Source organism: Mytilus galloprovincialis, chromosome 7 (assembly GCF_965363235.1).
Source record: "Mytilus galloprovincialis chromosome 7, xbMytGall1.hap1.1, whole genome shotgun sequence".
Lineage (NCBI taxonomy): Eukaryota > Metazoa > Mollusca > Bivalvia > Mytilida > Mytilidae > Mytilus > Mytilus galloprovincialis.
The window spans coordinates 40719933-40735597 of NC_134844.1; the positions used below are offsets into that span (position 1 = coordinate 40719933).

Consider the following 15665-nt stretch of genomic DNA (forward strand, 5'->3'; position numbering starts at 1 on the left):
TCAAGTGGTATACGTAGTAGTTAGGTGCTTTCTGTAATATTTTTTTTTGTTTAATGTTTGCGTAATTCATTAGCGATGGTTTTTATCATTTTGCTTGCTTCAATAGCTTACTTATTATATAGTATGATAATTTCTCATTGTTCATGTTCATTGTATGGTGACCTGCAGTTTTTTTTAAACATCCTGCTACTTTCGACTTTTGAAACATTCGATTCGTTTGATGTGTAAGTGATACATAGTTTATCAACTATGTTTTTTTTATATAATGTTTACCAGTAATGACACACTGACAACAAGATAAATGAACATATTTATATATAAGAAAAATAGCCATAAATTAATTTTCTATTTTGTAATCTTGGTTATCAAATCTGCAATGACTATTGAGCAGATCATACTGTTAAATTAAGTGGCAAAGTGGGTCAAATGCATCGCTTATATTATTTCAATCGGATTGGTTGATGTAAAGCACGGATATTTTTTTTAAATTTTATTCAATAAAATAACTAGTTTGTCTTTTTCCTTTTTAGCAATGGCATTGTCAGTTTATTTTCGATCTATGACTTTGAATATTCCTGTGGTATCTTTCGCCCCTCTTTTAAGAAATAGTATTAATCTCTTCTTTTTTTAAATATATTTGCAAACGTAATAGTAAAACTTATAGAAAATATAAGCACATGTTGATCTATTTTTAGATGCATATATTGAAAAATTCCATTTTTTAAATTACAAATATAGCGCATACAGGAAATCTATAACCACTAAAATCATACAATTTCTTTTGGAATTTGTCGAATAAAGTGTAAAATGCGGCATTCTTACCCATCCTGAACAATTTGTACCTGAACATTGTGCACTCCCTAAACTGTTTAATTAAGAACCTTTTGCTGTACTGCGACTGTCATTTTCTAATTAATGATAGCTGTATCTTAAACAGTGGATAGACTTTCAACTTTTTAATTTATTTACCATATGTTATATCTTCCTTGTGTAACATTTACATTCCCTTCAGCAGAGTTAAAACATATTTTGATGATTACTTCCTTATTAAAAATTTTTCGTCGTTATTATTTTTTTCCTTTTGAAAATTAGAAAACTCGTGTATTATAAACATGTGCTGTTGACAAGATATATGAGTTAAGTACAAAAATCATTTTAACCTTAGTTATACCTGAACGGCATACTGTAAAGAAAAAGTAAAATCTGAGTTATTTTTGATAATTGCTGTTTTTTTTTGTGTGTTTCATATGTCTTGAAAAGTAAAAATATTGCATGTATATCAGCTGGTCAGCATAAAAACGAACACTCACGTCTAGTGACGACATAGATAAAGAACTAGCATGCCTAGATCCACTAAAGAATAATTTTCTAATATGGTTTCTCGTGCAAATCAGTTCAGTAAATATCTAATTTCCAAAGACAGCGGACCTCAACGACCTTTCTCCACTTCTGACCTTTAAAATTCATCACACTATCAAAGATCTATATTGCTTAAAAGGAGAAATGTCGTTCATGGATATCATTGGTTGGAGAGGTATTTTCCACGTTCTATCATATTACTTTCAGTTCCTTAGATTATCGTGAGAATTGCTATACAAAATTAATGTTAGTATCCCGTCCGACTGATCGTTAGATGGTTAGTAACCTATTCTAATTGTCTTTTCTATGTATTTGTTATGTGTTTGCTTTGTTATTATTACATGACTTAAGGTCCCAATATAGCTTGATCCCGTCACATTCTCTGTCTTTATATTAAGAGAAAATGACAAGATATATCTGTCGCTGAAATCAATAAGATTTATAAAGACAATCAAAACATATCATTACAAGTGGGAATGGATTGTTGAGGGATGCGATGGGAAAAATTGGCTATTGAAATAATATTGAATTTCATTTAAACAAATTTACGGGGGTAGTATCTCTTCCACATAATGTAACTAAATATTTTAACCTTTTAACAACTCTGGAAATATTTGAGCATTATTGTTCTAAAATTCGTGATGTCACGTACAGTATCGTTTATGTATATGGCTACAATATACCGATATGACCTTTTGAATATATTGAAAAATGGCTCAGAATCAAAGTTACAAAATAACGTTGTTCAAACAGAATCAATCAACATTGATAATACCTACTCAAAAAAGTAATAAGAAGGGATATGGAGAATACATACAAATTACCAAATCCCTTCATGTCTGAGACAAAACTAAAAGCAAAGGAACATTTTTTTTATTTCTTTATGCCAAATTCACTAACGTAAGGTCTTAACATTGGATAAAACTCACACTACACCTCATATTGAAGATGGCCTGAATGTGTTACTATTTGTCGGTACGTTGCCAAGTTTATACGCTGTCATGAAAGTGCAGCTAACCACACCATTGATTTTTGCTGCTCATGGGAAACATTGCACCTATTTATCAATCAGTAAAAGAAATTTGTATAAAGCGAAGCTAGCATATGAGGTTGAATTCACCTTTTAACTGTATATAGGTGTGATGTTCCTGTTTCTACTTTTCTAAGAAATTCAGATTTTCAAAACGGCAAACTTTTCCTGCTTGTGCCTTCAGATATCAAAATGTTGCGAACCCAATGTTTAATTAATAGTGAGAAGATTATATTTGCTCATGATAGCAGAGATCCGTGCAATTGTTTGTCGTCTACAATAATTCCCACCAAAGTGGATTTTCAATCTGGTTGTCACTTATGTCAATATAGATGGCAATAAAATCTCATTTGGATTTAATCAAACGAACATATAACGGAGATTGGTGATAAATGGATACATTATAAGGATACAAAAAAACTAATGAAAGCAAACAAAACAGGTTCCTGTATTTCAATCAAAACAATCATCATTTAAGTTTTCGCTGAGGGCGATTCGAATTACTTTATGCGATACGTTATTTTATCATTTTGCATGCACTAATAACTACGATTTTTATATTTTTTATGATTAAAATGGTAAAAGTACAGTTTGTTGCTGATTAAATTTCGAGAAAACCAGATGTGACACGAATAGAACAGAAACTAATCTAGATGATCAAAAAATGAAAAATTCAGTCCTTGCATAAATTTGCGCATATTCAAATTCAAAAACATTTCTTCTGATCATATCACATTAACGTTGTTGTAAATGAATGAACACATTCACTTTGTTATGCATGCTGCTGTTAGTTTTAAGACAATATGTAATAATTCACAGATATAGATGTCAAATGTTGCTGTTACAGTGAAAAAAGTAATGGGAGACAATAAAAAACTTAATAGTCGTCCATACCGCGGGCCTTTTGCAAGTCTTGAATGTTTGTTTTTTATTATTTTGGTTCATTTATATGTTTTGGAGTTTAGTGTGGCGCCTTAAAAATGCCAAACATTGATTAATTTTAATATATATTAGTGAGCAGGGAATATAAAATGCATTCAAGAACCAAGGGATTGTTCACAAGAGAAATGTTCATAATGACAAATGCTGTAGAATGGTGATTCGAAAACCAAATATGTTAATGTTTTAGGTATTCTTAATTTCTCGTGAATCGCGTATCCTATAAGCTAAACTGTATTTAGTTTTATATTAAGGATTTTGAAGACCCATTAATAGATTTCGGCTGTTTTCTGCTCTTTTGTCCAGTTGTTGTCTTTTTGACATATTCAACATTTCCATTATCAATTGTATTGCATGTTTGTTATCAATAAATATATTTTCCTACGTATATACTGATTCAATAAAATATGATTTTTCACAATACCAAAAATTTTTATCAGCATATTCATTTTTGTTTGCAGGGTTATGCGGAAGGATGCCGATGAAAAATCCTTTGTTAAATATGACGAACTTGACGAAGCGTATATGGATGAAGAGGAGGCCCCAAAGTCAAAACCATTCCATTTTAAATGTGACTGCTGTCGTTGTGTTTCCCAACGCTACCTTATCGCATTTCTTAGCAGTATAGGATTTATCATATCATTTGGAATACGATGTAATATGGGAGTGGCTATTGTTACAATGACTAAAGATTTGGAATCTAGTAGTGAAAGTGATAGTAACTTATCTATATTTTCTAACAGCTCTCAACATAATAAAACTCATCCTTTTTTAGTAAGTGTCAAAATAATTAGTTATTATACTTGTATCAATATATATAATTAAAATGAATGGAAAGGAATAATTCATATTTCGTACAGTAGATTAACTACAATACTAAGCATTGTATATTGCTAAAAAGTAAAATCACAAAACTACTGAACTCCGAGAAAAATTTAAAAAGAAACGTCCCTAATCAAATGACAAAATTAAAAGTTCAAACACACCAAACGAATGGATAACAACTGTCCTATTCCTGACTTGGTACAGGCATTTTCGTATAAAGAAAATTGTGAATTAAACCTGGTTTTATAGCTAGCCAAACTTCTCACTTGTACGACAATCGCATCAAATTTCTAAGTAGTTCTGACTGAAATAACCATAGTTTTATAGAACAAATGACACAGATGTATATGATTGAATTTATTTCCAAGCTAATAATACACACTTTGTACAGATCTTAGAATACGAGACAAAACACAGAGACAAACAACTAAATTTGTGCATATTTTGTTATTTAAGTCTATGGACAGTAGTGTCATTGTCTATCATGTAACATCTCCTTATTCTTATTAAAACGAAGACCCCCAAAAAACATATAAGAAACTACTTTAATTCACCATATTTATTCAATTAAAAAGTCCTTATCTATAAAATAAATCTTGATATAACAAAAAAATACATAAAAGCAAAAAAAAAAAAGAACTTTTCTGCTTTAATTTTAGCGTTTACCTGAATTTACATGGACACCAGAAACAATAGGTGCAGTGGACAGCTCTTTCTTCTGGGGTTATATTATAACGCAGATACCGGGAGGGTATCTAGCATCCAGACTGCCTGCTAACAGGTAATACGGCTATTCTCATTTATGTATTTTATTGTTCTGTTTCTGTTGTGTCGTAGTTCTCTTATATTTGATGCGTTTCCCTCAGTTTTAGTTTGTAATTAGGATTTGATTTTTTCTCTATCGATTTATGAATTTCGAACAGCAGTATACTACTGTTGCATTTATTTATTACCCTAATATATAATTTTAATGTTATATAGTGTGGGGAGAACAAGACTTTTCAGAAACCGTTTCTCTTCTGCAAAGTGCAAAGTTTTCTTAAATCGCGTTTACTAACAATCTCATAATATAGTTTGTATTTGTGTGATCGTCTTTGCTTTATAATATCTAAATTTAACGTCACACCTTCCTGTTTTTTTCCACCCGCGAAGCTTGTGTACTACCTGCACTCTAAGAAAAAAAATAGCTGAGCTTTGACCGAACAATTTGTGTTTAATAATTTTCTTTATTTGGCAAACACTTTTTTTAAACAAGAAAGGGCTTTTAGAAATTACATATATTTCAGTTAAAATCTATTTCTTGATGAAATATTAATGTGGCATAAAAACTTCTGCCCACAACAATTCATTTATATCTGCTCACATAATTCATTAAAATGTTTTAAAAAAATAACAGCTTGTATCAATATCGGCTCCATTACTGGTGGGAATCAAAAACCGAATTGTTACCTTAGAAATGGAAACTTAATCCAAATTTGAAATTCAGATTGTCTGCTAACAGGTAATTATTCTATTCTTATATATTACCCTAATATAAAATTTAATTTTATATAGTGTGGGGAGAACCAGTCTTTTCAGAAACCGTTTTTCTTCTGCAAAGTGCAAAATTTTCTTAAATCGCGTTAACTAACAATCTCATAATATAGCTTGTATCGGTATGATCTTCTTCTTTACTTTAATAATATCTAAATTAAACGTCACACCTTCATACATTTTTTTACCCGCGAAGCTTGTGTCCTTCCTGCACTCTAAGAAAAAAAATGTATCAAATGTTACTGAGCTTTGACCTAACAATTTGTGTTTAATAATTTTCTTAATTTGGCACACACCTAATTTTTAAGATAAGAAAGGGCATTTAGAAATAACTTATGTTTTAGTTAAAAGCTATCTCTTGATGAAATATTTATGTGACATAAAAACTTCTGCACACAACAATTTTTTTTAAATCTGCTCACATAATTCATTAAAATGTTTAAAACAAATTACAGCGTGTATCAATATCGGCTTCATTACTGGTGGGATTAAAAACCCGAATTGTTACCTAAGAAATGAAAACTTAATCCAAATTAGCTATTCCTTCTGTTAAAGATGGTCATGGAGGTTTTTGTTAATTCTGTTTAGCTTTTTGTATACTTATCAAAGGTTTTATGCATTTTTCCTCCTGAAGGAACCAGTCTTGAAAGCAGAATTTAAAATCTGTTCCACGACATATATTATAGAAGTTTTTTCTCTTTTTCTTTGTTTGAGGCAATGGTGTTTATCCTGTTTTATTCTATTAATTCTATGTGAAACTTTTATGTATTTCCTTATATAAATTATAAGTGAGCTTCAAATGAAATGTAAATGAATCTAGTATGCTTTCAACTTGCATTTCAAAGGGAAACAAAAACAAATAAAAGGATAACCATGCTTATTATCATCATACATTGACAATTGTCAGATATATTCACATATTACTACAAAAAGATATAGGAATAAACTGGAATCGATGTCATAGTCATCCCTGTATATTTAAATAGAAAATAAATGTATAGGTTATCACATTTTTGTCATTTTAGTGCTAGATTTCAGATTGAAAGATGTACATACAAATGGGTTGTTTTAAGCAGAAAACAAGATAACATAAAATGAAAGACATTTTATTTATGAACGACATTTTAATTTATCTTGTTTTGCAAACTTTTAGGCTTTTTTTAAACTGAGGAGAAAGATTTCAATCAACCATCTATAATACTAAAATAACGATGTCCAATTTGTCAGCCGTCATGGGGTAAAAAACGACAAATCGAAGAATTCAACTTTATATATAGCTAATATATGACAATGGTGTTGATTAGAAATTACACCACCCCAGACCCTTTTGTTTTCCACAAAATTATTATTGCCAATAATTAACAAGTTCTTGGTCGAATCCGATACCGATACCAATAGTATATTCAACTGTTACCTATTTTCTTATCTGTACGTTCCGCATCTGACAGGCGTACCACCAAACGGTGTATTTTGAATTTTGCTATACACGGTTCATAATCACAGGGTTGACACTACTAAATTCAATCATTGTCACATTGTTCCCTATTGTAGTATTTTAATCAGTATGACATTATGACAATATGAATACTAAAAATGTGGACTTAAGGTACAGTTTTCAATTTGTAAGCCGGCATGACGTAAAAAAAGCGAATTAAAGGATTCAACTTTATTTATAAACTAATATAGGACAATGCTGTTGATTAAAAAATACTTCATTCCAGGCCTTTTTTTTCCAAATAATTAATATTACCAATAATTGATGAGTTGCAGGTTCAAACAGAAAAATTTTGAAAGCAGAGAAAACTGTGCATTTTAATCAGATGACAATACAAATACTAAAATAAGACTTACGCATAGTTATATACTTTAGTTCAGTCAAGGACCCGCGATATCACGGGTGTGTTCTGGTTTGGACTAGAGTTGTCTCATTTTCTATCATAACACATCTTCTTATTTATATATTAAAGTGTTCAAGTGTTCACTTTTAAGAACCTTCTTCAATTGGTCTGCAGTATAAAAAAAATAATGCAAACAATAACTATTTATTATCAACAACCTTGATATAACAATATTAAACAGAACTTTCAATACTTTTAAATAATCAAACAGAACCAAAGTCGTAAATCCACTACTAACCGTGTATTGAATTAAGCCCGACTCCCTACTAACCTATTATTGAATATACACGGTCTTCACGCGGACGCTTTTAACCAATCATATTTCTAGAAATGTATAGGAGGTAAGATAAATGAGTATATATTGTTTAGGGGTGGGGATCTCGATTATTTCCAAGTTCTCAAACAGTAGGGTGTACAGTGACCACATGGACTCCCCTATATTCCATTTCATTTGTTATATTGTCCCATACTTAAATATATATGGTTTAGGGATGGGGATCCCAACCGTTTCAAAGTTCCCAAACAGGAGGTTGTGGTTGACCTCAGGAACTCCCCTATATTTCATTTGATTAGTTATATTGTCCCATACATGAATAAATATGGTTTAGGGATGGGGATCTCGAAGTTCTTAAACATTTGGAAGGTCGGTGTGGGTTGACTCCAGGGACTCCACCTATTTGTCTTTGATTTGTTATATTGTCCCATTACTTAAGACCATATGTGTCTATCACTTACTGTTTTTGAAATAATACTCATTAGAAAATTAAAAAAAAAAATAAACCAAAAAAAATGGGTTCTACAGTAAATCTCTCTCTTCTTTAGGCCCCTAAAAATACCCCAAAATGGACCCCAATGCACAAACGAAAGATTGATGGCTCCGCTAGACATGTTAGTCGAACATTTTATAAAATCCTAAGTAAATCTGACAAGCGGTCTGTGCTGTCTTCTAAGACGGTCCGACTTGTTTGTATAACGATGATAGATTTGGCCATCACCATCTGATGAATCGATATATCACATATATCGTCAACTTTTTTTATCTTTTCAAAATCAGATCTTTTATTTCACTCTGAAAAAAAAGTAAACAAAAACCATTTGTGTCTTTTCAATTCTGAAAATAGGTATTACAAAATAGTTACAACATCAGGTCGACAAAAAACTTGTTACAATTCGTCGTTTCAGAATCAAATGAAGTATGGGTAATCTCATTATTCGTACACCAAAATGGAAATAACGTCACGTCATTGGTTGAATTTCCATTGTTTAGAACGGTTTAAACCAATGGCAACGTTTTGGTGTACACTTTTGAAAATATTACACAGAATGCATTAAATTCTGACACGGCGAATTAAGTTGTAGCTCACGATGAATAGACGATATTAAACTTGAATTCAATTTTCACATTTATCAATCACTTACAAACAAAGTTATCAAGATATGCCATATGCCATGTAAGTTTTATTAAGTGAACAATTATTATAAGTTTTTAGTTTAAATCAAACAAGATTGTTTACATCTTTTTATTGAATTAACAAACTTCTGAACATTTCTAAATGATAACGTTTCTTTCAGGATATTTGGTCTTGCAATAGGAACATCTGCTTTCTTAAATTTACTATTACCGGGTGCTGCACAGGTGCATTTTGGTCTTGTAATGGCGGTTAGAATTTTACAAGGAATAGTCGAGGTATGTATGATATTTAATATAAAAACTAAAAGATGTATAATTGGCAATGGAACAACCCTCCACCAAAGACCAAACGACATAGAAGTTACTGTAGTCTGGTTATGTTTCATTTAGGAACTAACATTATCAGTAACATACCTTTCTTAAGTTCTCCATGTATAGAAGTTATTGTGAAATTCCTCCACCAACGTTGAAAATAGTTTAGCTTTTATTTCAAAATCCAATTTGGTTATGATATCCTTGTAGTTTTTCACGTGTTCGATTCCTTCACAAATATATGTCTTTGAGCGTTCCAGATGAAGGTTAAACCTAAAAAGCGCTTCGGAAGCATAACATTCATAAGCGATATTTTCATTTTTATTAACATCTTGTATTATCCAAATGAAAATAACGCAATATTTACATTATTGAAGAATATTACTGGTAGCCATTTCAGACGCAAAATAAATGTTCTTATCTCACTAACCACTTGCAAATATCAATTATTTGTTCTTGTTAACAGTATAAGCATCACAAAAGTGCTATAAAGATGTAGATACACATTTCGTGCTTAAATATCTTTATAGTGTTAGCATAACATGTGTATTACATCTTTCTACATCTTTATAGCACTCTTGTGGGACATCTACAGTGAACAAAGAACAAGATTTGCTTATACACGTGATATTAGTGGAACAGAAAATACATGTCTGATTGGAATGGTTATAATTCTAGTGTAGCTAAATTGCAGCACTTCATTTAATTTCCTACTTTAAACAAAAATTGGTATATCTGAAGTTTTACACAAAACAGACGTGCTTAATCGTAACTGAATAAAAAGGTGTAAGGTTTGTGTAAACGAAACAGTAGCCTAAGAACATATACAATCAAAATCACACCAGGCATACAAGTATATTGACAGTATGTAAAACGAACAAATACTGTTACACTGCATATACATCTCCCTTAAGTTATTCTTTCCCGTCCTTATCCCATTCAAATAATGATTGATGCCATTCATGTGTCAACGAAATGTGAAAATATGAAAATAATGTGAGATAATTTGAAAAGTCATACAAGATCATCCAAGGTTTTGTTGGGCTTGTGTTGCTAAGCCTTAACTTTTCTAGTATGTTATGTTTCTTAATAGGTGTTTACCTTTTCTTCTAGTTTTGTGTTTTGCCATTCGACTTATGAATTTAAATATTTCGATGGGAATTTTACGCCTCAGTTTCACTGCAATCTCTTACAATTAAATTTTAAAAAAAGACATGTAGAATTCAACTCATGATCTTCACTAACCGAAAAACTTAGGACAATCTATGAAATCAATGCATAAAAGTACACATAAGAAAGTTGCAAAAAAACACTTAACCCTAAAAAATGGTTTTGAGACTGGTTTTTAATATTTATATACAGTTTTACTCTAATTCGTCTATTATGTATTTATTTCAATTAATAAAATATGGTTGTCCCTTTACCTCATTCGTGCTGCGCTTTAATATCTTTGTTGTTCCATGATTTAAAAGACCAACAACGTGTACAAAGGAGAAATGCTGACGGTTTCTTTCCATTTCTGATATATTGTTATTCATTCTAGTATAAAGGCTTAAAAGGGATATTAAAAATACATTTTTCACTTCTGTTATGTATTCCATCTGAATGCTTGATGCTTTCCCATTAGAAAAGTGTGTTCAGTTTATTGTATGAATAAGAGCAAGATTAATTTGCAGCAATCCATCTTACCTTTGAGAGACAACTCATTTCGGATTAGGATTACAAAGATTATATTAAAATCCAGGAATGCTATATACATTCGAGCATTATTATAATCAATTATTAGTTTGCTTCTTCCTTCAGCAGCTTTGTAACAGTTTGGTAAAATTAATTTCAATGTAAAACGAGCGGGATACTACATTTATTGTTGTTGTGTCACGTGATTTCCTTTAGTTCTATTGAAAATGTTGCTACTACTGTTTTTATCGTTTCAAATTATTTTAACTGTGTGTCAGTTTGACGTTATTTGAAAACAGTGTTCCAGCTTGATTGCATTTTAATTCAATTTTAATTAACTACAGACATGTCAGTTGTAATTTAGTCTTCATTAAAGCGACGCGTTAAATTAACACTGCGAATAAAATGATGCATCTTTTATCGCTATTGGATATCATGCCCTGAATTATAAAAGGGCCAAATCGTATTAGAGACAATTCAATTTTCATTATGTAATATCTTAATCTATTTTCCCATTATAATTTAACTCAAATTCATTTATTTGTTACCACGTTCAGCAAAAAAGATAGAGTTGCACAATAGATTAATCTTGGAATTTAAAGTTTAAAAGGAAAGAAATCTAAAGGGATTCATGTGATTTAGAAAACAAATTATCCTTTTTCATCATGATTTTTCTAAAAAGTTTCATAGAAATGCAACAACATATCATTAATTACGATGCAAATTTCATTTCTACTATACAAGGTTGACTCTACGATTAACGTTTATTTTCATATGCGATGCAGAAAAATAAATTTTATATGCTCACATCCAGCTTTAAACTAATTCACAAATAACATTGCAGCAATTTAGAAGTGTGGTGTAAATTGTAGAAGTGAACTGTTGTTCATTGAATTTACATTTCCAGTTGAAATTTACAATAAATAAACTTTTTATAAAACTCAATCTGTTCATTTCTGCATTTGAATAATTGTATTTTAATAGGGAGTAACTTATCCTGCATGCCATGGTATTTGGCGGCATTGGGCTCCTCCACTTGAACGTTCTAAACTAGCAACCATATCATTCTGTGGTAAGTTTATCATTATAATAATATTATATGTATCACAAGTAAGTAAATATGCATGAACTTAGAGTCTGTTTGGATAATTGATATGCATACATAATCGAACACGCGAAACAAACACTAGAAGATGAAGTGGGTCTTAAATATGACTCATCAAATGAAAATAGACGAAAATACAACACGAACCTGATTCCAAATGACATGTTTATAAACGATTGCTGCAAACACACATTGCTGAATTTAGTGGTGCATTTAAAACTTCTGCGTAATGATATTTCATATCGTCAATTCGTAGACATTTAGAACGAGGAAATGGAAGATTTGGAGAATATTTGCCTCATAAGTACAGACAGGCTAAACTAGACTCAAATAAAAAAGCAGATTATACAGTCTTCTTGGAACAATGAATCGCAAAAAAAGACATTTGAGTGGGAAAATCATACTTCGGGAACAAGAGTACACGTATTGGACTTTGATGAATATTCCAGTCGAATAGGAGCAACTTTTATAAAAGACCTCGTAAACGCTGAACTGAGAAACAAAAATACGTTACCATAGAAAACAAAGATTTGATAGTGTTAAAATATAGAACGTTTGAACGTGTCTTTTGATAACCATGGCATATAAGAACAATGACGAAAAAAAATTCATAGTTTTTATCATCAAATATGATGGAGTTAAGTGCAAATCTATTAGAAAATCTGGAACAATTAAATGCCGAAATGTAGACAGAATTCCTGAACCTGGATTTAACTAAATGAGGTGATCAGCGTAGACAAAAATGGCCACGATCATCCCTAGTTTAGGAAAACCAGTTGTGGTTGATTATTTTCCGTACGATACTCTTCTAGACCAGAATTTAGTCATTTTACCAACCTATTTGAATTGACTACCGCGATCTGTATGGTGTAGGAGCATCAAGTCATCTGTAGCTAAATTATTCAACTCGAGGATGAGTAAGAGATTCGCGAAGGATTTCGAGAAAGAATGAATTCTTGTAAGGATCAAAATGGTGTTTTTGAAAATTCATAGCATACGATTCTACGAAACTTAAAAATAAGCTTCAAGTTGACACATTTCCAGGAGGTTGCAGATTTATCGAAGGCTTTCAACTCTATGGATCATTCAGTTGTATGGTATAAGTTGAGAACTCTTGGAATTAGAAGAATGCTTCAAGTGATTCAAAGTATTTAATCCGGATTAAAGTGTTGAATTCGAATCAACGAAAAATTCACAGACTGGTTTTCAATCTGCAAAGGGGTCAGATAATCATGCGACCACATTGTTTGATATACTTATCAAGAACCTTTCCCCTCAGATTCTATCAACCGGATAACGGTCAGTGAACTGGACTTTTAAGGTAATCATTGATAAGACCAAGCTCTTTCACGTCAGAAAATCGTCACTAGTGCGTAGTGACTTTGGTTTTAAGCTAAAAGGGTACGCTATATGCTACCTATATCAGAGATTATCACAAGTAGACACATTTGATTATTCCGTTAGTGTTAACGAACAATTCACAGAAGGTATTATTGGTTCCAAAGATTTTCAAACTGAATATTATGGATTATGAAACCTACACTAAACTCTTCAACTGTAGTGTATATGTCATAATGATGTACATCAACTCAAACCAACGATTATGCTGTCGGTGAATAGAGCTTAAACAATTCTAGAGCATATGATTAAACTTGGAATTTTATAAAGGCTTGAACCTCCTTCCCTGTCCAATCTTTTTTTTTAAATGTGCATTTCTCAACAATTAAGAACGCCCATTTGCCTGTATAAGATGCGACGTGTTCCCGCTTAAAATTGAAACGATAACACGGAATTCTTGCAGAAAGACACTCGCTTGAGTATAAGACTCAATTATACTCCACTGCTCAACATAACAATTTACCATGTTTATAGACTACTACACCATATATAATTAATATCTTACATTTCCATCCAATAGAGACAAACTTTTAAAAAATTGTCTTGTACAGGAATAAAAGTAATTGCCGAGTTCTGTATTTCTAATTTTAAGGTTCGTACACAAAATTTACCACTAAATTTAAATAACTAAAATACTAACTAAAAATGACATTAACAAATATTATTCTTTGCATTATATCTGTTTTATTTTTGTAGAACAAAGTGCGCAATAAGTTTTGGATGTTAGCCTCAAAAGAAAAGTTTAAACACAAAGATTATTTCTATTTTTATGCAGTTAAACAACAAGTGATCGATATTCAAAGATACTATAATTAGTTAATCTATAAACTTGTTACTAAATGTTTTTAATAAAAAAAAATATGTCAATACTTTTATCTACAGGTTCATATGCTGGTGCAGTTTTGGGAATGCCCCTGTCTGGTATATTGACAAAGAATTTTGGTTGGCAGTCTGGATTCTATGTTTTTGGTAACTATTTGTTTTGATAATATTGTTTGATTTTTATTATAATTATTTTAATAATAATGATACTCACTTGTTATAATAATTATTATCATTGTTTAAATAACTTTTTTGTTTGATCTTATAAAACGTTTGAGTTTTAATCTCCTTTCTGAAATACGTCGAGACAATGATTATCAAAAGAACGTTCAATATCCAAAGTACACTGTATGTTTAGTGCGCATCAAAAACCTGTCAAACTCTATGAGAATAACAAGTTTTATCAAATTCCAAATAAGCTTAAAGCACTGCTATTCATATAAAACCCTTCTTTTTGGAGAGCAATACGGAGGTAGTTGCCGATTACGAAGTCATTAAATATTTTTTTAGGCAAATGAAATTTGTAATCAAAATACACTATTTAAAGCACCCAACTGCAAGGTACTAAATCACAAGGCAGATGTCCAAACACTTCATGTATCTTCAATTATGAAAATGAAGCGAAATACTGCATATAATATTTTCATGACCGGTTCATTGATTTCTTGTAAATGACCAATAAAATTATATTTTTAATCGTATTGGTATGTAAGTATTTTCTTGAAATTTTTAAGATTGCAAACAATCGATCGTGTCTTTTGGATATTATTAGCTTTAAACTAGAAATGTTGCTTGGTGTATTTTACAGTTGCTAAGAATTTTATAAAGGCTTTTTAATTTTGATCTTTTTTAACATGTGTTATTGGTATCAAATTGGATTGTATGATTTTTTTCTTTCTTTCTTTTACAGGTGCTATGGGTATCATATGGGCTATAATTTTTTGGTTCTTTTCTTTTGAAAGACCAGCGTGCAATCCTTATATATCTCAAGAAGAACTTATTTATATAGAAACATCAATAGGTGAAAACACATCACTAACAAACAAAGTAAGTCTAAGAACTTAGATCAATTCTCACATCTTATTTTTGTTTTATACTTTACGAGCTTTGACAAGATTTGTCTATCGTTTAATCTTTAGGGAACTCTAATATAATCTGAATAACAAGACATTTATCTTTCCTGTTCTTTAAAACAGAGCTGACACGACAACAACCTACTGTAAAAATTGAACATTACATATTCCAGTTCTCAGATGTTTTGTTATAGAATTTCTATCTTTCGAATCGATTGATAATTAAATAATCCCGTTCTTTTCCGATTTTATCACTCGGTGTCTGGCAAATATCTAGGAATAC

General features: G+C 30.9%; 1 protein-coding gene across 2 annotated transcripts in view; it reads left to right on the forward strand.

Moving 5' to 3' along the window:
• LOC143082990 (vesicular glutamate transporter 1-like) overlaps nt 1–15665 on the forward strand; it is a 64097-nt gene that overhangs the window by 34492 nt on the left and 13940 nt on the right. For both annotated transcript variants that reach the window (XM_076259068.1, XM_076259069.1), the window contains 6 exons: nt 3790–4102; nt 4813–4934; nt 9157–9271; nt 11969–12056; nt 14370–14456; nt 15220–15356. In XM_076259068.1, coding sequence (XP_076115183.1) covers nt 3790–4102; nt 4813–4934; nt 9157–9271; nt 11969–12056; nt 14370–14456; nt 15220–15356 — 862 coding nt within the window. The remainder of the gene's footprint in view (nt 1–3789; nt 4103–4812; nt 4935–9156; nt 9272–11968; nt 12057–14369; nt 14457–15219; nt 15357–15665) is intronic.